At 37.5% G+C, this 24,824-nt stretch overlaps 2 protein-coding genes and 1 long non-coding RNA gene across 5 annotated transcripts in view; 1 reads left to right on the top strand and 2 right to left on the bottom strand.

Moving 5' to 3' along the window:
* Positions 1-2,380, top strand: part of LOC111869033 — an 11,758-nt gene extending 9,378 nt beyond the window's left edge. The window contains exon 5 of the mRNA XM_023860219.2: positions 1,084-2,380. Coding sequence (XP_023715987.2) covers positions 1,084-1,646 — 563 coding nt within the window. The 3' untranslated portion in view covers positions 1,647-2,380. The remainder of the gene's footprint in view (positions 1-1,083) is intronic.
* A 3,650-nt stretch (positions 2,381-6,030) lies between these two features.
* On the bottom strand, positions 6,031-10,021 carry LOC117282671. The gene is made up of 3 exons (XR_004513504.1): positions 8,853-10,021; positions 8,552-8,718; positions 6,031-6,045 (listed from the first exon to the last, which is right to left on the bottom strand). It is a non-coding gene; the product is annotated as an uncharacterized LOC117282671 (long non-coding RNA).
* Positions 10,022-15,301: 5,280 nt separating this feature from the next.
* The window catches only part of LOC111869018 (myeloid leukemia factor), a 31,616-nt gene continuing 22,093 nt past the window's right edge, over positions 15,302-24,824 (bottom strand). For 2 of the 3 annotated variants that reach the window (XM_023860195.2, XM_023860196.2), the window contains one exon: positions 15,302-17,743. In XM_023860195.2, the coding sequence (XP_023715963.1) occupies positions 17,614-17,743 (130 nt within the window). In that variant the 3' untranslated portion in view covers positions 15,302-17,613. Of the gene's footprint in view, positions 17,744-21,681; positions 21,742-24,824 lie in introns of all 3 variants that reach the window. The other variant, XM_023860197.2, reaches the window with a different exon arrangement.

Below are 24,824 nucleotides of genomic sequence, written 5' to 3'. Positions count from 1 at the left end.
AGCCCACACAACCTCGTGCTGACGCCTCCCCCATTGGGACTATCCACTAAGAGGAACCTGAATATTTTACTTGGACGGTTTTAACTTTAATTTTAACATTAACGACCCGCTTTGTGGGTGATATTTTAAATGCAAATGGGATACCCGCACTCGGGGTACTGGATGTTGTTGTGTTTTACGCTCCGATACGTGTAACATCTTCCACAAAAAACTGTATATTGTGATTGTTGAGCAGTGCAAGTGTTTCCATGTTTTTGTTGTGGTTGCCTCTGATGATGGCTCTTTGTGAGCCGAAACATGTAAGGCAAATGTGAGAAAATGGTGACAAGAATATATATTGTTAACACTCGACGGAGGTTCTATTGATAATTGGTAAAGGCACCAGTTTTACTATCTTATGAAAAGCGGGATCACTCACTCACGGAGCTGAGCCCTCCTTGAGAAGCTGCCAGTTGTGCAGCTATGCAAGAACTTCCCAGAATTTTATGGAACCTGAAGGTTCATTATCATGTTGCACAAGAGCCCTCCACTGGTCCCTATCCTCAGCCAGATCAATCAAATCCATACCATCCCATCCCATCACTGTAAGATCCATTTTAATATTGTGCACCCACCTATGTCTTGGTCTTTCCAGTGGTCTCTTTCCTTCTGGCTTTCCCACCAGTATCTTCTATGCATTCTGTATAGAAATGGCGCATAAGTGTTCTTACATATTTACTTAAATACACATTTTTAAAATAATAAAGAAATTCAACAACAAGATAGATAAGAGTAAACAAGACTTACAGGAGAATACGAAGGTGGTAAGGAGAGGCAGGTTGTGCGGTTTTGGTATGAGGTGCTTGTACTTTTCAAAGTGATACACTGAATCCTGTCAAGTTTCCCTATACTCTCATTACATCAACACACTTTTTGTAGAAATGTTTGCCAGTGTGTGTACCGTTGAATAGAAAAGTACCAGGTTTCAGCATGGGTTAAATCATCCATTATTATTATTCTGAAATGGTATAAATCCAGAAATAATGGGCTATTTTTGTATATTTAAATATTAGTGTTTACCATCAAATGTTCAATTGTTCACAGGTTGGTTTACGCAGTCAGATGAACCTCACTGCCGCAAAGAATATCAGTACACACTAACTGCAGACGGTAATTACATAATATGGCGAGACCGTGAAACTCGCAGTGGACTAGAATCCATTTCCATAGCTGCTGTGTACGTGGGGTGTCCCTTTTTGTGTCCAGTAACTGTAACTGAACGTCGAAATCTTGTATACAACTTCAGAAGTTTGCTTTCGAGGGACACCAAAGGACATCTGGTCGCAGGAATCTATTTCAAGATAACTGATAATGCTAGAGTGGTAATGGATAATGGTTCATTTAGTTTCACGGCTTTCTATCAAATAGGTTGCAATACAAAGCGCTTAAAAGTGGATTTCAACAGATACCTTGACATGCAGCAGAAGTCTTCCAATGATACCAGGATTGACACTGCCATTGCTATCTGTGGCCAGCAGTTAGGGTTACCACCGGGGCAATTAGAAGCAATAGTGACCAGTCTGGCGACACTTCTAGCAGATGATAGTTTCCGAGAGCAGTTGCTGGGGATAAACCAGGATATTAATGATGTTGCATGCGATAACTAGGTGGAGCTGCACCGGTGCCCAGCCACGGTACCGGTGCCGTATCAGGGAAACACAACCTTGTGGGAATACATAATTTTGTGTTTGCTTTTTGCTTCTTTTATATTTGGTGTATTGTGTTCCATAGTTTTATAATTATTACCATGCAAGTTTTGCGTGATTATTTGTTTGTTTTTTTTTATTCTGTTTCCTGTGGACTTCCTTGAAACAGCCTTTGAGAGTTATACTAATTGTATGAACTATGATATTCACTGGGAAAATGCTATATTTTAACATTTAGTCTTGTCTAAGATTCACCTGTGGAAAAGAATAATGTATAACATCCAAGATGCAGACTAGAAATGCAATATAAGATTTGGGGTTTTCATGGCGGTGACTACGAAGAAAGCATTCTTCTGGGATGTGGCACCGTGTAGATGAGGTGTTAACCGACGTTTCGGAGGAACGTATCGCCTCCATCTCCATGGTAGGAGGAGGACTTCAAGGAGAGGGCACTTGACTTTGCCCCACACAAGCCCCGCTGCTGATTTCGCTACGTGGATGACACCTTCGTCATCTGGCCACACGGGTCCAGCAAGCTTAAGGACTTCCTCAGCCACCTAAACAGTATCCACCATTGCATTCAGTTCTCAATGGAGACTGAAACTGAGGGCCACCTGCCCTTCCTGGATATAGATATTTACAGGAGACCCGACGGTTCTCTAGGCCATAGAGTGTACCGCAAATCCACCCATACAAACCTCTACCTTAACGCTGCATCCCCCCCCCCCACCACCCTTCCAACAAGCAAGCTGCACTTTCCACATTGGTGCACAGGGCTAAAGCTCTTTGTGATCAAGACAGCCTACATGCGGAGCTGGTGCTCCTGAGGGATGCATTCAGGAAGAACGGATACAACAACCAGCAGATCCACAGAGTTCTTGACTGTCAGCCCAACATCAGCTGGCCTGAAGATAAACAGGGCTCAGTCGCCTTCCTTCCCTATGTCGGGACTATATTCAACTGTATCAGCAGAGTGCTGTCCCGGCACAACATCAAATCAGTGGGCCTGCCTCCAAACAAATTATCCAGTTTCCTCCGGCCAGTCAAAGATAGCCTGGGACTAAGGACACCGGGTGTATACAGTATCCCACATGAGTGCGGCAAGGTCTATATTGGGCAGACAGGCTGCTCCATGGACATGAGATTGAAGGAGCATCAGCGGCACATCTGTCTCAAACATCCGGACAAGTCTGCCATAGCTGAACACAGTATCGATCTGGGACACCGCATTCAGCTTCTGAATACCTCCATCCTCGCCACCAAGACCTGATGTATGGTNTCTCACATAAAAAGTAAGTAAAGCTATCCCTGTAACAGGCCATGAAGTCCCATAGGGTTGTGAGACGTTGAGGGTCCCACATTATCTAGACAATTGGCTCAAAGATGGCGGTAAGGTTGTCAGCCTTATGCGCCTTCCGCGCTTTACTCCCCAGGAAAATTATTTATTTAATTCCTGGTACTCATTTCTGTTAAAAGAGGTTGAATGAACCCCAGGGCCATAGTGTGACTGGAAGGATTAGGTCAACTGAAAAAATCCAATGACCTCATCGGTATTTGAACCTGTGACCTTCCAACTTCTAGCATACTGCCTTAACCACTACGCTACCGCATGCTCTCACATAGCTGTGTTTCTTTCCAATACCAGTCTGTTTGTACCGTTTCTCACGGTCTCTTCACTCGTGGATTTCTTATTTTTCCTTCTACCCTGAAGATGGAGGCGATACATTCCTCCAAAACGTCGGTTAAACCACTTCTAAACGGTGCCACATCCAGAAGACTGCTTTGTTCTAGAAATGCAATAATTATATTTTAATCAAATAAAGAATTTGCAGTTGTTAGATTACTATTGCTGATATGTTTATGCTGTACATGAGTAGCTTACATGATACTGCCTAGTATTGAAATTAGTTTTTTGAAAGTGAAGCATGTAATTTTATTCAAGGTACTAAGAAATTTCACCAAATGAATAATGTCACATGCTATGGACTTTCCAGGTGTACAAAAATTCAGCCTATGAAGTGTCACACTCAGAAATTCTACCTTGCTTGTACATTTTTAACCCCAGAAATTTGGAATATAATTTGCACTATATTCGCTTCAGTGTGGGCGATTACTTATGGTCATCATGAGTGGGTACCATTCTCTCAAATTTTGCGCTGAACATGATGATGTATACGAGCTAAATGTCATTACAAAAGGGAATGTTTACCAATGGACTGGATATAAAGGTGTTCAACCAGTTGCATCATCACATATTTAGTGTCTTTATGATATCCATTTTGTGCTTTTGAAAATTGACTGCTCATCACAAATTGTTAGCTGAAGTGAGAATTGTCTGCTGCTTCACTGTTACACGCCATAAAAAGCTGGTACCATTTCATTTTAAAGTGAAACATGTTTCGTCAAGACTTTTGTAATTTGAAATATCAACTTTTACACAGTTATTAAATAGTTTAATAATCAATATATTCCAGTGATTTACATTCATTAAGATTGTACATAATTCTTATGATTACTGATGCAACAAAATCAGGTATCTGCCTTAAACTTCAATATACAAGTGCAAAATATAACACTGTGACATATCTGCACATTTCACATTCATTGCTCTTGTAATTACTTTGTTGAATAACAACAGATTTAGTTGACATTAAGTTTTTATATTGTGACATCTCTGCAAATGCAGCTGTCAGATGATAATTTATATCAACATTTAATGGTTAGGATTTAGAACTTCTGAGGCTGTTGAAAGATGTGCAAAAAACGCCATTTTTATATTCACCTGTATATGCAGTATGAGAATTGTATTAATAGTAGCTTGTAAGTCATGATAATTTCATATTTAATGCATGTAATTTTTGTTTATATAACAGAAAGGATGTGTTTCCCTGGAGATACGATATTCTATGGCGGCAAATAATAATTACACCGAAAAAATGGTTGATATGGAGGAGCTTAACTGTGAATAACTGGAGAAATGGTTGTAAAGTGACACTCATAAAATTTTTTGTCTGCACATAAATACACACTGATGCACTTACTCCTTTTCATGTCAACTTAATTTTTCATTTTAACTTTAATTTAGATAAATTCAGTTTAATTTTGTAGTTTAAGCATAATACAATGTTTTAGTTAAATCAGGGACAAATTGGATCAATAAAAATGTTTTACATTCCAAGTTACAGACATGGAATTAAGTTTGATTTTCTGTAACAATGTAGTAGAATCTGAATATTTATTTTCCTGTATAATTTTCATAGATTATGTTATTTAGTTCTGCAATGCTGTGTAACTTGTTAATAAAACACAGTGAGCTGACAATTACAGTTTTATTTTAACCTGTACCTTCTGAGTTAATGAATATTGTGTATCTTCATGTAGGGTTAAGATTTATATGGGATACTGAAGAGAAAATTCAAGACTTCCTACCACTTATTATTTAAGTTGCACAGGTTTAAACATATCTAAACCGTTAAAAATTCATAAAGTAGAAGTACTACTTTTAGGACATTCACTTCCTTCAAATATTGAAATTTTTCTTTACACTTCTGCAGACTAAAGGTGCTGTAAAATACAGAAGCAGTACATAAAAATGGGTACCAGCAATTGAGAAGGATTACAGTTTAAGTTGTGCTAGAAAACAAACCAGGGTTATCACCAGTGACATATACCATTATATCACTAAACAGCTTGAGATTCTCACAGAGGTAGTTATGAAATTTGCCGTCTTCTGCAATATGGCACCATGTAATCCATTTATGAGCCGACATTTCAAAGTAACGTATCACCTCCAAAACGTCAGCTCATACAGACTACATGGTGCTATAGTCCAGAAAATGGCAAATTTCAATTCTAGATTATATTTTCATAGTAGATGGCACTGAATATGTGTGACTGGTGTAAATACACTGTTTACCTTCATTCTGCAGTACCGATCAATTCGTTCCTCTTTTAAAAATTTTGCTTTGTAAAGGCACACCAGCTTCTGCAAGCCTATGAATCTTTTCCCAGAGAATATCAATATTACGGGTGCTTCATCTTTCATCAACAACTCCAGATGACGTTATTTCTTAATGTCATCCTAGGAAAGCCACTACTGTATTGATATTATTTATTCACCAATTGTGGAAGCTCTTCTTAACGGCTCTCACATACATACATTGAGTTGTTCTTGGGCAGTACTGTCTAAAGAAAAGAATATGAAGCAGTCTGCTTTACCGTTTCTCACGGTGTTGTCGCTTGCAGATTTCTTATACTTTTTCTTCTACCCTGAAGATGGGGGCGATACGTTCCTCCGAAACGTCGGTTAACACCACATATACACGGTGCCAAATCCCAGAAGACTGCTTTCTTCAATATTCTGTGTTCATAAACCAGTCAAAATTCCTTTTATGGTGCATGGCAACGATGAATGGTCTTTGCAGATATCAAAGGGATATAGAGATGCTTTAAGAAAATCGTCCTTACCAAAACAGGAATGAAATAGTGCTAATGCTGTTAACTATGAACTAGTATTAGAAATAGAGTGTCTCACTGTGCTGCTGTTGTCATCTCACAACAGCATGCAGTAATACTATGAGTGCTGGCAATGTTATCATTTGCTAGGCGAGGTTTCATCTTCACTGGTGCAATTATCAGTCACAATATGTGGAAAACATATAAGGAATGTAATCCTCCAGTGTACCCAAAATTACTACATTTTAGCCAGAGATGTACTAATTCCAAGGACACCTAGTTTTTCATTAACAGTTCATACATGGAGAATGTTTAATCAAGGAAAAAACAATTATTTACCTCTTAATTCTCTTCCCTTTACTTAGTCCTGTAAATAGCCCTGTCATAAAAATCATCAATAAGGATTTAAAAATATCAGCATTCATTTCAAGTTAAAGTTATTGATTTTATACACGACATATTTTTTACATTCACTTAATTAATGTAACAGTAATACAATATCCATTAAGGAAACAGAAAATTACCAAAATTAGGAATGATATTGGTTTGGTAGAACAGTATATATACAAAACAAACAAACTCTATGATTTTAGTCTGCAAGCGAACTATACTGACCGAGTGACTGCCACTTGTCAGCAAAGTTAGTGTCAACTTTTGTGGATGGGTGTTGTGTGGTCAGCGCAATGAATCTCCAGTCATTAATTTCGGTTTTCTAGACCATAGCCGCCATTTTCTTGAAATAGCTCATCAGTTATCATCACGACGCTAAGTGGACCCCATTCCAGGCGCACTACGTCAGAAAAGGTCTGGTATCGAACTTGGACCTCTGGATCTGTAGCCACGAACTCTGACCACTAGATCACGGAGGCGGTTTTATATATATATATATGCAGTCTATACAATCTTCATAGGCCTAAGCCAAGGATGCAGAACAAGTCATAAAATTAATGCTTGCTTCCAATACAAATATAAATGCAACACACAAATGCAAAGCTATCTCAGATAATAAGTATTACATAACTTTATTTTTCCGTCACAACTCAACAACTAAGGAGTATCAAGGTTAATATCCAGCTATGCCTCACTACATGTTTTGGCTGTTAACAGCCGTCATCAGGTGAATACACATCAACAAACGTATACTATTGAACTGTAGTAAAATTAGATACACTGACAAAATAGTTAATTCTTTTGTGTAAAAATACAACGGTCATTTATATATAAAACTGAAGGTTATAATATAAAACAAGATTATACCTAAGTACAGGTATTCCACACAATATTTCTGGTATATTCATTGATTATTATTATTTCATGATTTTGCCCTGGACTCTGGTGATGAGAGGGCAACATGTATGTACTTAGTTTTCTCTGCATTTACTTCTAGACCAACCTCATCGCCCAGTAGATTCATATCATCACCACAGACCAGCAGCTGATGTGTCCCATTTAATGTCAGTCCCACCTGGTTTTCCTGGACCTTTCTAATGGCATTTTCTAAAGCAAAGTTGAAAAGCAGTGGCGATAGAGCATCTCTGTTTTAGACCATTTTGAATATGAAAATTATCGCACAAATGTTTACCTATACAGACATTACTATACATTTTATTTAAACACATTTTAAGCAGCTTAACTTTTTTCATGGGTATCCTAAACTCTATGTGAATATTGTGCAATATTTCCATCCTAAGTGAATCATAAGTTGATAGCAGTGATATCCCATGATTATTACTATTGTCAGTTTTATCACCCTCCTTGTAAATTGGTACAATAATAGACTCTTTCCACTGACCAGGCAATTCTTCCCTATTTCAAACAGAATTAATGAGTTTATGATCTCAGACCTCCTGCTTGAATCAGTTCTGCCAGAATTTGATCACTACCTAGTGATTTATAGCTTTTCAACTTTGCAACAGCAATTTCAACCTCAAAAGGACTAGGATGATGTACTAATGGCTCAGCTGTATGTATTTCTATCTGCCTAACATCACTGGCCTCATGACCATTTAATAACTGAGAGAAGTAGTTCTTCCACCTATTCAAAATGTTGTGGGAATCTGCAAGCAGATCACCATTCTCATCCTTCACTAAGTTACTTCTAGGCTGGTAACCCCTCTTTAAAGTCATTTATTCTCCAGTACAGGTCTCTAACGTTCATGTTCTTCCTATCTGTTGCAAACTTATTAATTTTGTCTTTCAGATATTCCCTCTTTTTTCCCTGAAATGCCTGCTGGTTTCATGCCTTATATTGTTCTGATTATCTCTGTTCTATAGACAGGACATGGGTGTTAAAGAATTTAATTTCCTGTTCTTAGCACAGCACTGTGACTATTCAATAAATTACAGCTAATCTGTACCTATAGTGAATAGCAACATGTAGCTATCCAAATATGTGAACCATTAATACTCACAATATTTATCCAAGTGAGCCTTTCCAGTCATCTGAATCATTTTCTCTTTAAGTGGTCTCATCAAGGCTAGTACCAATAGGACACAAAGCTTCCCTATTCTTCATACCGGTTTCTGCTTCCCGCCTTCCTTCATGTCATGCATAATTTTCTCTCACTGTTGGAGTGACCTGAAAGTTATGATATGTTTGTACCACTGTGTCTGTACTCTACAGCCCTATTACAAAAGATTACCAATATATGTAATTTTATGTGACATTCCTAATCTAAATTATACAGTGGCCACAGACAAACAGCTACAAACCTGTTCCAGTCATTCATCCCACAGCTTCCATTTCAAATACCCAATGCTGCTACTGTAATATCTCTCAGTCTGGGGTCAAATCCGTTCAGTGAGGTTGTAATGGCAATGATATGGTGGTAGATGCAAGTGCCCTTCAATCTATTTGAAAATTTTAAACTTGAGAAAGGATTTCATATAACATTGTTTAGAACTGGTTAACCTAAAGTTCCGTGAACACACGAATGAAATTACACACACCTAGGGCACATACGTACATAGCAACTAACATGTCAAGAAAATTCCTTCTGTCTGGCTTTAACTGTAGATTCCCTAATTTTGAAAGTGGTACATAAACGTCCCACTGCTCCCGTGTGCAGTAAAATTGGCTGATTATTTATGATTTTCTAACTCTCGTCTTGGCAGAGAGCCAATTTCCTAATCATGCCCGTGTTCGAAATAAATCATAAATTCAAATAATTTCATAATTGTATCCAGTGTATCAGTCTCGCAATAAATCCACGCGCATTGTCACTTCACTCGGACTCCACCAGAGATTCACCTAAAGTTGCTACGGTAGAGCCGGGTAGTTCTATATAAAATGTAGTTGGGTTAGAGTGGTTCAGAATCGTTCCCTATTGGACACATCTACACATTGTTTCATACAGTTTCATACACTGCTCGCGTGTCATCACACATAAACAAGAGCTGGTCGCCTGTTCTGTATCATTTTCTTGCTTTCGGTTCGATTCCCTAATTACACCATGATCACAAACACTATAACACAACACTACCAACTTCATATTACTTCTCTTACGCAATATCATTCTGTGGGTAAACATCGATTCTCTTACTAATCACAAACATATTACGTATTAGAAATTACGTACACACGCTCCGACGAAGTCATTGGATTTTCTTTTCAATTGACCTAGTCCTTCCATGCGCACTATGGCACTGGGGTCGACTCAGCCTCCAACAGAAATGAGTACCAGGAATACTGAAATGATCTGCAATTTTCCTCCGTTATAAACCACATATAGAACACCATTTACATTGTTATAGTCCACCGATAACTCTACCGATACATGCAGGCATATCCGTTGCCGCCGGAACCCATTTACCGAGCAGTCGCCTACCGGTAGTAGCCCGGGTGTTGTTGACGTGTACCGGCTGTTACTTAGAAACGGGCGTTTAACCGCCTACAACATAGTAGAGGCTGTACTCGTAGTCCGTTTCCAGGTCTTTCCCCACCAACGGGTCCATACGCTACAATATATAACCTACACACAAGTATCAATTCACACATAGAATATCAGTTGCATATACTTTCTGTGGCCTAATTAACTCCATGGAGCTCAGCCCTTTTTTAGAAGCAACCAGTTCTGCTGTTACTCAAGAATTTCCCAAAATTTTATGACACCTGCAGGTCCATTATCGTGTTCACAAAAGCCCTCAACTGGTCCCTATCCTGAGCCAGTCCATACCACACCATCGTATCTAAGAGCCATTTTAATATTATCCACCCACCTCGTCGTCTTCCTAGTGGCCTCTTTCCTACTAGTTTTCGCACAAAAATCATATATGCAGTCATCAGCACCCTTTCATGTTACATCTCCAGCCCATCTTATCCTCGTTGACTATTTCATTCTGATCATACATGACAAAGAGTATAAGTTACAAACCTCATTATGCATTTTTGTCAAACTTTCATCCCTGTTCGGTCCAAATACTCTTCTCGGCACCCTGCTCTCAAACACCCTCAGTCTATGTTCCTCCCTCAGTGTCACAGACCAAGTTTCACACCCATACAGAACCACAGGCCAAACTATAGTTCTGTATATTCCAGTTTTACGTTAGACAGCAGATGAGAAGACAAAAGGTTTTTGATTGAATGGTAGCAAGCATTACCAGAATTCAATCTCCTCTTAATTTCCTCCTGAATCAAATTTTTATTTCTTACTGCTGTTCCTAAGTATTTGAACTGAATATTTTCAGAGGATCTGTTAGCTATCCTTATGCCATGATTCTATCTTACATTCTGGTGAGAAGACAGCAACATATAGTTTTCTCTGCATTCACTTCTAGACCAACCTCCTTATCTCCCAGCAGATTCATATCAACACAGACCAGCAGCTGATGTGTTCCATTTTGATTTCAGTTCCACCTGGTTTTTCTGTATCTTTCTAACAGCACATTCTAAAGCAAAGCTGAAAACCAGTTTTAGAATATTTTGGATAGGTAAATTATCATTCCAGACTAAAACCTAATAGAAACCTACAAAGAATCTGTCACATCATACAGATCTCCGGGAGGGGTATAATCTCATTGCTGATAAATGGGATCCAGATGAAACATAAAGACTGGGTTAACTGACCAGATTGGTTGAGCATGCCATACAGGCCAATTCTTTGTATTTTCCATACCTGCTGTTACTATTTCCAAAATCATCCAGCCTACCCTATGACCCTCTTTATAGGCATGTTGGACTGATTTTTCTAGAAGATCCTCTTTGAGTCTGTTCCCATTTTCAGTTGCACAGCCAGAGGTCTACCTGTTTTGCCAATGTAACTTCTGCCACTTTCAAAGGGAATACTAAGGATGCATTGTGCCATCTATTGTGGATCTCGTTCTGGCTTGGTTTTCTTTAGTGAGCTCCTAAGAATGTGTTTAATTTTTAAAATTGTCCTAATGTTATATAGACTCCCTATATGTTAGAACTTCTCTGAAACACCCTTCACATATGGAAAGTACATAGAACACAGGGGCTTCTCCTCTTTATTCAGACTGCCACCCTTGGAATTAACAACTGAGTCAATGAAAACATAGAGATAACCACTAAGCTCAACTTATGTACTCAAATCGCAAAAGGATTAATGAAACATTAACTTGTTTTTGATAAGATTTATTTTAAAGTACTATAACATACCCCACTCACAACTGAAAACACAACACTTGGCATTACACATAAATAAGAACATATACTGGCACTGAAAGTACAAACCAACTTCTGAACCTACCATAAAGATAGATCACTTATATCTTAGTTGGCCATATCTTCATTATTACTATAATAATGACAATGTATCACCAATATTGAGCTCCCACAATAATATCAAAGTTGCCTGCTAATCTTAATACATGTAGGAAAGTTGTCTGATTACTCTACTACTAAATGTAACATGATCTATAAAGTTTACAAGACAACACATTACGAAAATCATTACAATTTCAACACTGCTTATATCTCAGGTTCTGGCAAACTAATCTATACTCAAAGGTTAGCCTTCTGGGATGTGACACAGTGTAGTACGGTACAAAGGTGCAGTTCTACCAGACAACAGTATCACATCCTGGAAGACTGATATCTTCTTCACATTCACCACTATGAGAACCTCAACCTCATGTAAGCTATACTTCTAAAATGAGATAAAAGTATTACTCCTTTACAATCTTCTAAACTGCATTTTGGAACATGAAGCTACCGGATATAAGTTCTACAATTTCTTATAATAGGATGAATGAATATGTTTTCTGACATATATATTATTATTATTATGTGCATAATATTTACCTTAGGCTCCACGTGAAATGAAAGAGTATGTTCTTAGAATTCTTCTGATACAGTATGACACTTTGTATTACTAAATACAATCTTATTTTAAAATGTTACAGACAGAAAAGCTTTACTGTCAACTGAATTACACAATTTGCCATCTTTCAGACAGGAAGTAGTTTCCCTTTGTCTAACCTATCATCTCGCTCAAAATAGAAATTTTAAGCAGGAGAAAGCAAGGAAAATAAAAATCTGCTCACAGCTGATAGTTTACTACATATTTACCTGAAACTGTACTAATTTAAACTATTTTAACTTTCACAATTATAACCCTTCCCATAAACAAGTTACACTCCTCCAAAAATAAAATTTCACTCATGTTTTCATCATTTGTCTTGACCTCTAGCAAATAAAGAACTTATTCATAACATTCACAAAACAGTGTTTACGCTCAGAAATTTTTTTTCATTAAAATTCCTTATTAACATTTATAATTTATGGGGATATCAGCAACTAATAATGATTATTTTCTTGCCAAAATATGGTGTCTTCCACAAGGAAGATAATGTTATACTAACCGTGAGAAGATGACCACAACTCATAATAACAACCCAAACTGTCCTGCCTCCACTTAAAGCAGTATGTATACTACCGCTACGACTTTAATATGGTACACAATGTGACAAGCCATGGGACTCATACTTAAGACAGTGGATGGAAAAATGCAATGAGAACATTATTGTTAGAAGCCACCACAGTCTGTGGCGTTAGTGTGGGCGTGTACTGATGTAATATGAGGTTGAACATATTATACTGGTTGTCACTTTCCTTCGTGTATTTCTGTTCTTCTATCAATTTGTTGAGCTTATTAAAGCGATATATATGGAAATTTTCTTTTATATTCATGATGCTCCCTTTTTTGGCATTCTCAAACATTTCCATGGTTACTGCACAGACACAAGGAGTATAAATATGCAGAACACAACCTAGAACAGTAAAAACAACACAGCGGGTCACAAACACATACAGGACATTAAAGGTAGGACAAAAGCACAAGTTTTTACAAAACATAACAGGACTGATGAAATAACAGAATATACCCATAATATATTTGCAGAACCCTCTTCTCGAGAACGACAAGGTGGCACACATTCAGCCACCGTCAAAAGAAATAAGAGGGACGACACGAACCAGCTTCGTTTACGAATTCCAATAGAATCTTAACAAACTAGCTAAAAATATTTTACTGTATTTGAACAGCTGCTGTAATTGTAAAGATTTTATAGCCAATTGTATATTATTTATATTGCATGTATATATTTTAACTTTTAAAACATGTTCTGTAATGGTGGCTTCTAACAGTATTGATGTAATGGTGTCCCTCTGAAGTTGGTCTCTGAAGACCGAAACATGTGTACATATTGTTATCACACACTGAAGTCTTTGACCAAACAGATCACCACCTTCCCTGAAGTACTGTAACATACTGTTGTGTGTTGCCTATACAGCAAGACAAATAACTTCACGTAGGTCAAGGATATAGTAAATATTTATTCTCCTTCGCTTTTACACTTATGTCACAATTAATCCTTCTGCTGTAGTCGCTTCTTGACTTCACTCGGCGAATGCTAGACTTCAACTGACTTGTGTGGATGCATTCACCCCCTTATGTAGGCATTATGTGGACCGGATACCAGATACCATTTCCCACAGTTCAGTTTTCATGTGTCCTATGCTCGTTACCGCGGAAGTGTATTATTCCTGCTGGTTCAACAATCCGTTGCAACCATGGAGACTCATAGTTAGAACTATGACATAGCATTGCAGCGGGAACATGGATCGTCGCCTAGGAAGTGACGGTTTGGGCATACACATTACAATATGAATAATTGAAGAGTATACATGTTCTGGTTTGTAACACCATGTAGCTCAGACAGAAACATGTTTCAGAGGAACGCATCTCCACCTTTCAGGCAGGAGCGTAAGCCACTCAGCTTGTAGACTGTTTCTGCTAGTTTCTTGCTTGGCTTGCTTCAATCCTCTTGTTGGAGGCAATATATTCCTTTTGAAATGTCTATCTCTGAACTACATGGCACTAAAGAGAGAAGGCCATACATCAACAATTATTTGCACCATATTCACTGGAATATACTGAACAAGTATTTTGATTGATGGTTGAAAAATCCAACTCTGTTTCAAAATGTGTCACTTTGGGGCAGGGGGTAGGTTAAATTTATCAAAGACTTTGCTGTTTCAAAGAAGAAGGAAAACTTTTTAACTATTTCCTTGCTGCAATTTTCGAGCAGTTGAGAGGTTCTCCTACTCTGCATTCAGTGTACACTAATGCATTACTTTAGGTGTTGTGTTGGGTACATTATGTAGAATTACAATGAACTCTGTACTTTTACTCTGGCAAATGGGTCAATGAACAGATCATTTAGTTCAGGTAAATTTGCCCCTGTGCTTCAGCAGTAACCATTCCATGAAGCATGAATGAGTAGTAAGGTCCACTATAGTGCAACAAGTTTAATATGGAAATATAAGACTGCCTTTACCTATGCATTAAGAGGTGTAACTAATAAAGATATTCCATGAAGGCATATGGAAGGTGGTCAACTTCAAGCTCTAGGCACATTACCCTATAGGGCAGGCCCTAAAGAGTTTGTCTGGACATGGTAACAAAGAAAAGACTCCTTGCTTCTGCTGGGAACTGAATCCTGGTTGTCAAGCCAATAGCCAGTAATGACACTGACCGACTACTCCACACAGGCAGCAAGCCTACACTGGTTGTGAAACAGTTAGATATGTTCTGTTTACTATCCCTGACAATGAACCAGAATTTGTCAACTGCCATACTTCCAACTAGTGACAACATACATACGAAAGGGGCACAAACATGGATGACACAAAAGGAAAATAAATCTGAGTGGAGAGCTTTATTCCCAAGCAAGCACGTTTTAGTGTGAACAATATGCAACAGCACAGAAATATATCGACTTAAGATCTACTGCAATGAGACAGTTTCAAAAACCGAACTGCCTGAAGATGGCAAAGGTTGAAACATGTAGCAATTGATGTAATTTTAAATTAAAGAGAAATCATGAACAGTTTTAAGTTGCATTAACGACAGATGTGAATGAGTGAGTCAATTAGAGAGTTGGTAGCTATAGGTGTTCTGAAAGATAAAGCAGAGTCAGTATTCAACAGCGTCTTTCTTTGAAACTGTCATGTCAACATTTAAAAAAAAAAGTCATTATTATAACAACAAAAACAAAATGACCAGAAATAAAGATTAACAGTGTTTGAGGAAGGGATGAATTATTCCAGTCTAGGAACAGCCTACACACACGAGTGAGAGGTATGGAATAATTAATGCGCATTATCTGCCTCAATAATTTGAAAGATAATGGAATGCTGAAATTTAAAATTCAATTTCTTTAGCAATTTTCATGCCATGTCACAAACTGTGACATTAAAATTAGACAAAATAAATTACACTCAGAATACAGATAGCTACTTGCAAACCCTGCCCTATAACAAGAAAAATTATGGCTTTTAAATATGTGCTGCACCATTATCTTCTAGCTTTCATACCTTAATATTTTCCCCAAAATACACTGTTTTGGGTGGGTCTTTCATTTTAGTTACATTCTACTGTTTGTTCAATGGAAGATTAAGGACCCAAGCATACCAGAAAAGCAGAACAATTAATTCTAAATTTTAAGCATTTAAATTACTTCAAGCAAAAAGTATGCATATAGTGTTGCCAACCTGCAAAAAATGTGGTGCAGACTGTAAGCATTTCAATGCATGATAATTAGGCTTGAGCAGAAAGTCTTGCCACATTGTAAGCTCATACATCTACATCTTTTAGCATAACGGTCATTCACTCGTCATGTTTGAATCCTAATATATTTCAATTTACAAACTCCACGTAAGTCAGACTTAAAAAATGTAACGAAGAAACAAGCTTAGCCCTTCTATCTTGTAACTGGGAACTGCATAAGCCTAAATACAGCACTGCAAGTTACAGCAAATCTTCTTCTTCTTCTTTATGTTAGTTTACACTGCCTCTACTGGTACAGTGATTTATTCAATACATAAAACCAGTATGGAGCATAAACACAATTTTTAAAAATGTACTGATAAATTACAAATTTAATGCCCTGTCATGAAACACACATTTCAATGCAGTCAAATTAAATTCATATATATTTTAACACCATTAAATGCAATTAATTAGGAGAAATCTACTGCCATGTTTTCCTTTGTTTACAGTTTATTTTTGTGTTGTATCCTGTATGACTCGACTTTCTGGAAAGTCATCAAGAGCATGATTTGGTTCATGTGAACACAACTGATTTACAAGAATGTTTTATAACTTATGTCTAAAATACATGTAATCCTTAAACAAACTACTAATAAGATATTTTATAATTAAAATTACCTGTCCAATGTTCAGTCAGTAGTTTTCAAGGATGACACAAGTTATAAAATACTGTAAATAAAATCATGCTTCTAATGATGATTTCCCAGGAAGTCAAAACAAGTAGGATATAACACATGTATTGTACACAAAAGGGAATCTAGCCATTTACTACCCCTGATTAGATGCGTCTGAACACAATATTTATATGAAATGAAATGCCAATAAGCCTGATTTCAAGAAAATTCACATTCCACACTGCTCTACTAAATATATAAACTATATTGTTTATAATGGGCATCAATATTAACTCATCTGCAAATTTAAGTGTCATGTAAAGTTAACAGTTTGGGAAATTCAATTATGTCAGCAACACGCCCACAAACATCTGTAAGTTTAAGGTGAACCCTTTCAGTGGAGTTGAAGTGATGAAATCTCTGAACAGCTCAGCATAACTAAATATAAACAAACAAAAACCTCATGTTATAATAATGAAGAGGATTTCACAAAGGAAGACCAGAATGATTCCATTTAACTCATCCCAGCATATAGAGTATTACTTTTTTAACTCAAACAATACAATGATACCTGAACCAACATTTCATTCACTTCAGTGTATTTTCTGGTCCATCCTGCTTTCACATTGCAAATTGTGCTATTAGGTTGGTAGTATGAAATCATGAACTCTCAGAAAGAAATGAACATTCTTGACCAAGAAGTGCAAAGTGGTATCAATATTTTGTGAAAATCTGATGACATCCTGTGATACTGTAATCCTCAACCAGTTGCTCTGTGCTGATTATTCACATATTGGTCTCTCGAGGTGAATGCTGTGATGGTTTCAGGGCCTTGTGCTTCCTTTCAACATCAGGTTCATGATCACGCTTCCTTGCTCGTTCTTGTTGTGGTGGTGAAACGCTGCTGCTACTGGGACTATAACACAGATTAACAATCACAAGATTAAGTCATAAATGAGAGAGAAAAACAGTTTGACTATGACTAATGTTGCTTTATCTTCATTAAGAAAATACTGCATAAAATTTGTGATGGAAAAGTTAAGAAAGTGGCTGAACTAAACAGAAGCGTCTAACAAAATAATGCAACACACACATAACAGAACAAGGACCAGAAGACGCAAACTTAATGGCATTAAATATTCTACTTGCATTACTTCTTCTCAGATTCTCATAATATCCCTGTCAGAGTGAAAACATTATGAACCAAACATAACCTATAATTTTACACTTAGTTTTTTCAATTAACATACATTAAAAATTATAAATATAAATATTAATTTAAGTCTTCAAGTATAATACCAGTTGCTGAGCCTATTCATACTTTCACAGGAATCAGTTAATACTTTTAAGCTTAAGGTTCACACAATATTTATACCTCACAGAAAACACACTCCTACTCCACCACAACAACCAATCAGTTAATGACGTTTTACTCTGATAATCATATGAAATCTATAAATACACTCTCTGAACAAAATACAGAACCTTTCACATGAAACCAGGTGGTATATTAGTAATCGCCCCAGTGCTTTAAAGAGTGAGGGGGGCTAATCAAACTCTAAAAGTCTAGAGAAGCTGAAGCATATGATAGATGTGATTTACCAAGATATTCACTTTATACATAATACGTGCATAACAATTTTGTAGAATTCTCTCCATATGCCAGACTTGTTAAAAGAACACAGATTCTGAAGTTAATTTTATACATATTCTACAGTCATCGTAACATTACATAAATCCACCTGGAATTAACTCTGAGTACTGACTTGTTTTCAGATTTGAATTTTGTGTACAAAGAAATGGGTGTAGCTCTACCATTCTTAGCCTCTGCTCTAGATGGAGGTATTACTTTTTATAACAGCATATTATGACAGGCTATTATTATTCTTTCAGAGTTTTAATGGGTTTAAAGTTGTAACAGAAGCTTGGGAAATGTTGGCCTGAAGTATGGAAAAATCAGATTTAGTTTCATAGTTCTAAAAACCTGTTGTATGGTCAAATGATAGGCTGATAAGCAAATGATTTGGAAAGGACATGGGAATGCCAGAGATACTACCCTAGTGTCTGCCTAGAGGGGCTGAGGAAAATCACAATCATTAACCAGGATAGCTCATTCCTGGGCCAAGACTTTAATCCAGGACCTCCTAAATGAGGAGTGCTATTCATTTGACAGCAATGTCTGGGATTTATTCTGCATTGTCCACAGTACCCTACATTTCTTTGGCATGCAAAGATTTAGTACTGTGATGTTGAAGCCATACTCACTACACTTCAGCTGCCATTTGCAAAGCCCAAGCCAAACTCATTTGTATGAGCACAAGCATTCTTTTCGATAGGCAATATCTCAAGAATCTTTGAATGACATAATACTACACATGATAGTGTATGCAAGAAAGATTCCCATTTGCACAATGTTGGAATTTAAACAGAACCATGCAACAATATGTTTAATAGGCAAGCCACTTGTTTAGTAACTAAAGGAACTATTTAATCAATGCAGTGATCTATTCTCACAGCATAAACGCTCAGGCAACTGATAACTGCTCCCTGAACACAAACCATAAGCATATGACCAGATTAGTAACTCCTATGACTGGATGATTAGAACAGTTACCACTTTAATGCTGGCAAATCTGTATGTTTTGCCACTCATCCAGTTTTTTCCTTCTATTGGTTAATACTAATTTGATGAGTTGTGACAATAACAATGAAACTAATTTTAGCATGGAACTGTTATATTTTCATTATTGTACAGGCATGTTATTATGAGATTTCAGAATGTGTTCTGTTTTAAGTCGCGTTTAAACTGTAATTCAAATAGACTTCAAACCCAGTGTCTCAAAAACTGGTGCTGATTAACATGGTACACACCAATACTCTGGTGACGATACTGCAGAAAATAACCAAAATACAGATAAAATTACCTACGAATAAAACATTCTTTTCTTTCATTATTTCTTCCACTACACCTGTTGCATTAATTCAGCATCAAAGTGCCATCTGTTAGGCAGCAGAAAATGAAATTATATGGCAACTCTATAAATCAAACAGTTCCACAGAAAATAAATATTATGGAGTAGATGTTGATATAATTGGGACTGCTGATATCACTTCAGTTGAAAGATCTGAAAGATTATTTTTGAACACACAAATTAAATTACAGTAAGTATCAAGGGAATCTATTCTTGTTACTGAGAAGCCAGAGCTCCTATACAAACTGTACATAAGAAGTATATGAATACCATTTTACTTCTAACACTGTTCATGAACAAAAAGGTACAGAATGAAAACACCTAAGTATGATCCAGCTATAGTGACCTACATGTTATGTATCTTTAATGAGATCCCCATGAGTAGAGCAACAAATATGGTATTCAATTTCTGTCCACATGTAATTAAGGAAGTCAACATTAACTGTAATATCTGCAGCTCCTACATGGCCAGAGGTTCCTGCACAGTGACAGCCTGGTAACTGAAATCACACGTTCAGCTGTGAGAAGTTCATCAGCTTAAAGTCTTGGAAGAGTGGCCTCCGTAGTCTAGGGGTAACGTTCCCACCTCATGACTCAAGGTACGCAGGTTGAAACCCGGCAGAGGTCGTGGAATTTTTAAGGGTGGAAAAATTCAGGAAACAAGTCGTCCAGGAGGGATTTTAAACCGTGGGTCCCGTGTCGTAGATTTACAGCACATAAAAGATCCTCATGTCTCTAGGAGACCTCTGAGCAAAATTAGGTAAAAAGTTTCCAGCCCAAGTAGTTTCCAATGTCTCCGGTAGATGGGGAAGCATCGGGTACCGCAGCCAGCCTTGCTGGCTGAACGGGGCTGATAGTGAGCACCAGTACTGGCAGGGTATGGAGACTGGTAGAATATCAAAGGGGAACGTACGATAGACTATTAGTCGCGGTGCATGGGGAAACCCACCCCCTCCAATAATAATAATAATAATAATAATGTCTTGGAAGAAAGCCACTGCCCCCCCCCAAAAAAAAAGAGGGGGAGGGGAGGAGGAGAACGAGAACAAGAACAAAAACAACTTTGTTTTTGGTGGTTACATGTTCCAAACTTGGGACCTACAACTTTTGGATTTCAGATGCTTCTACAGAACACCGTGAATTTTGTGTGTGGCTAGATTAACTATCAGGCAACATGTCTGGCTGATTTTCGTGGACTGTGAATGAAGCCTGTTGGAAATGCATCCATCTGAACTTCAGTGAATGGTCATATCCCAAGCCTCCTTCCTTTATATATGCAACCAGATTGATCGAACAATTCGTAACACTTGTAAATCAAAGGGGGACAAAGCTGCTTGCGTCCGTGACATTCTTTAAGTCATACGTGTCCCCTGGGTAGTGCAAAATGAGCAACAAACCTGGCAAAGCTTCCCAAAAGGAAAGTGCAAACTTCTTCAAGATGCAACAAAGCAAGAACTTGAGTGCTCTCTATTGGGAAGCAAGAAGCAAAATGGGTTAAATGATCCCAAATGCAGCCATTGGAAACCAACCAGCCAATCAGCTTGTAAATAAATGCTTTTGTTGGCAATTTTCTTTCAAACACTGTATGGAATCTCCTTTGCACTATAACCACAGACATAAGCTCATTAAACCATAATACACACCTTCATTTTTTCTGCTTTAGATGTCATTTTTACAACTGATTGACACAGAGGTTAAATGCTCAAGTGGCAGGAATTATAAACATCATATAAACTACCTAATTTTCAATCACATGCCTTTCAGTTCAAGAGATATACATTACTGTAAAATGGCACATAACTTATATGTACACCCTGCAAAACAGAGAGCTCAATAACACTGAAGTAAGAACTGCCAACTACTGTGATACCATATTACTTACATGTGCCCTCCCAGTCTCTTGAGCCCATTACCAAACCTTTATCAATATTTCCTTCCATACCTGTAAAAGTGACAAATACAAAACATACTCCCATCTTCTGTCCAGCAAGCACATTAGTTGGAAAAGATGGATTAACAGAATTAGGGGCAGCTTACAAAATAAATTAATACAAAAACTGGATAATCATAGAAGAAAAGATCCATTTACACAAGAACAGGAAAAAATATCAGGCGATAGCAATGTCTTCCAACGAGTAATTACAGACCTGAGCATGCCCTTGAAGAAATATTTTATCCCTTCAGTGTTTTAGCCACACACCAACGTATCTATCACTTATTTGGGGGAAAACCTGTATGTATCCCTGCTGAAAATGTGCATTATTAAGTGAATCACGAAATCGGTTTCAAGGACTAAACAGCTTTACAGAGCCAGAGTATGGTAAGAAAAGAAGCAAAAATAAAGATGAAAAGATGTTCTTGTACATATAATAGTCAAAGAAAAACTATAATATTCCACTGATGACATGAATAAATATAAATTTGGCTATAAATATTTCTTAGCTGCTCTGGGTATCATTTAAAAGCATTTTACTTTGATTTGGATAATCCAAATGGTGGAAGTTCTCTATATTCAATTAGTATAACGGTAGATCTAACACTCTCCATAAACAGTGATCAGACTTTCCTATTCTCATGCACATTTATTACAGTACATGTACTATGTACAATAGAATCTACATATACTTTGTTTTATTAAACTGGATACAGCAAAGGCCAACCTTTTCTGTGTGATGGGCAACTATTACAAGCTTCTATTTAATAACAAGCATCATATACATATCATATTTTATAAAGACTTCACATCCACGCTCCACCTTGAAAATGGAAGAGTCCAAAGTCTCTGCAACTTTTCATCCTTTTCTTCCATACCAGAATTCTTTTCCAAATATGAAACATTGTTTTACCTACAGGTAAATGTAAACCTATCCTGTAACAGACAGTGAAGGCCCATAGGGTTGAGAGATGTCGAGGCTCCCACATCTTCTAAACAGATGGCAGTAAGGTTGTCAGCCTTATTGGCCGGCCTCCCTTTACCCCCCAGGAAGATTCCTGGTACTCATTTCTGTTAGAGGCAGAGTTGATCCCAAGGTCATAGTGTGGATGGAAGGATTAGGTAAATTGAAGGAAAAAAAATCCACCTCATCAGAACTCAAACCCGCGACCTTCTGGCTTGTAGCATAGTGCCTCAATCAACCACACTGCTGCGCACTCCTTGTTTTACCTACAGAGTCTAATTTATTTCATTACACTTCATCACTTCCATCCTTGAATTAAAGGCTGAGGAAGTGGTATTTCATGGCAGAAAAATCTGAAGATGAGCCCATTCTTTTAAAAATTACTTTAAAGAACATATTACCATAATGGACCACAATGACAAATGAGCATTATGTGAAGGATGTGAGCCTGTGAAGTCAGCAATTAAAACTTTCTACTATTACTAAAGATGATTATGGGTTCTTTTATTACAGTGCCTTCTTTTCCACAAACACCATTATTTTATACATAAATAATTGATGTGATTTAAAATGAAGAAAGCAATTTACAACAAGTTCTATCACACCATGAAGGCTCTTCAGTTTGTCATTCAATTAAATCACACTACAACCTGCTTATGTCAAAATGACTTAATTCTTATACTGCAAGAGTGAGGTCATTGGATTTTTTTCAATTGACCTAATCCTTCCAGCAGCACTATGACCCTGTGGTCGACTCAGCCTCCAATAGAAATGAGTACTAGGAATATTCTTGGGAGTAAAGGGTGGCCGGCGCATAAGGCTGACAACCTTACCGCCATCTATGAGCCGATTGTTAATACATAGTTAAATCTCCCTACCAATTACAACCAAGCTAAATTTGTTAATAATCAAGTCCTACTGTTTGTTAATATCTTCAGTTCAGTTGATTTGACAAATTAAGCAGTGGTTAAGGTTTAATATACACCCAACTCTCGATTATCGGGGATAATGGTGGGGATGGAAATCACGATTAATCGAAAACCCAATTAAGACAAATGTTATTAAAAGTAGTACTGTAATACTGTACTTTCATAATACTATAGGCCTACTTGTATTTAAATTTATTCAACCTCATTTTTATGTCCTCTCATGGCCTATTTAATACTTTTTTTACATTATACTGAAGTATGAATTAGTTATTTCAATCACAGTGTTCAACAACATCCAACACTTTTTACGAATATTCACACTTAACACTTAAAAAAATTTAATACTGTCGTTAGCTTTTTTGCGGAATTTTCCTTTTTATGGATATCCGTACGAAGCCTACGTAATATTAGCTTGTCACTTAATAAACTGTTCTCTTTGCTCTCAAGATAGTCTAGTAAGGATTCCAAATGATTAAGAGCACCACTATGTGATATTTTCTTACTAGCAGCACTGTCCACCTCTTCCTCATTCTCACTTTCTTCCCACTCTTCTGGCTGCACCCCCACCGAACTTACGATTTCGTCACTGCTTAAAGCCGGGTCTAGACTTGTTGCGTATCCCCGTATCGTATCAGTGTGGACGGTACCCCGTATCATCCTTCCGTTGGAAAATGATACACAATGGGCTGTTCGCTCGCTTGGCGGTCTTTTCCCGTCGCATCAAAGGGACGACTCGGGTTGCAGTGGTGCCAGTCTGGACGTATAGATCGCACTTTGCTTATCAGCTCCAGACAGTTGGCGTGTAGTCATCACCAGTGTGCGTTCTTCTGTTTGTTATTCTCTGTTTATACAAGGTGTGGCAATAAAGAACCCGGATTACTTTTATGACTCATTTCCGGCCACGTCATTGACGAAGAGGAGGGTAGGGCATTGACCCTTGGACTTCCCTCTACCGTCACACAAAGTTTCATTCACGTGCATCGGTTAGTCTGGCCGCGACCATTGTTAGAAGCGGATCGTGTTTCTGAGCTCCGTCGGAATAATGCTGAGTGCTAATGCAGAACAACGTGCTAACATCAAATTCCTCACAAAACTTGGAAAATCTGCCACTGAAACTTACAATTTGTTGACAGAAGTATATGGTGATCAGTGTCTATCTCGCACGCAAGTTTTCGAGTGGTTTAAGAAGTTTATGGAGG

This window comes from Cryptotermes secundus, unplaced genomic scaffold, assembly GCF_002891405.2.
Source record: "Cryptotermes secundus unplaced genomic scaffold, Csec_1.0 scaffold70, whole genome shotgun sequence".
Lineage (NCBI taxonomy): Eukaryota > Metazoa > Arthropoda > Insecta > Blattodea > Kalotermitidae > Cryptotermes > Cryptotermes secundus.
This window is presented reverse-complemented; position numbering and strand designations above follow the sequence as displayed.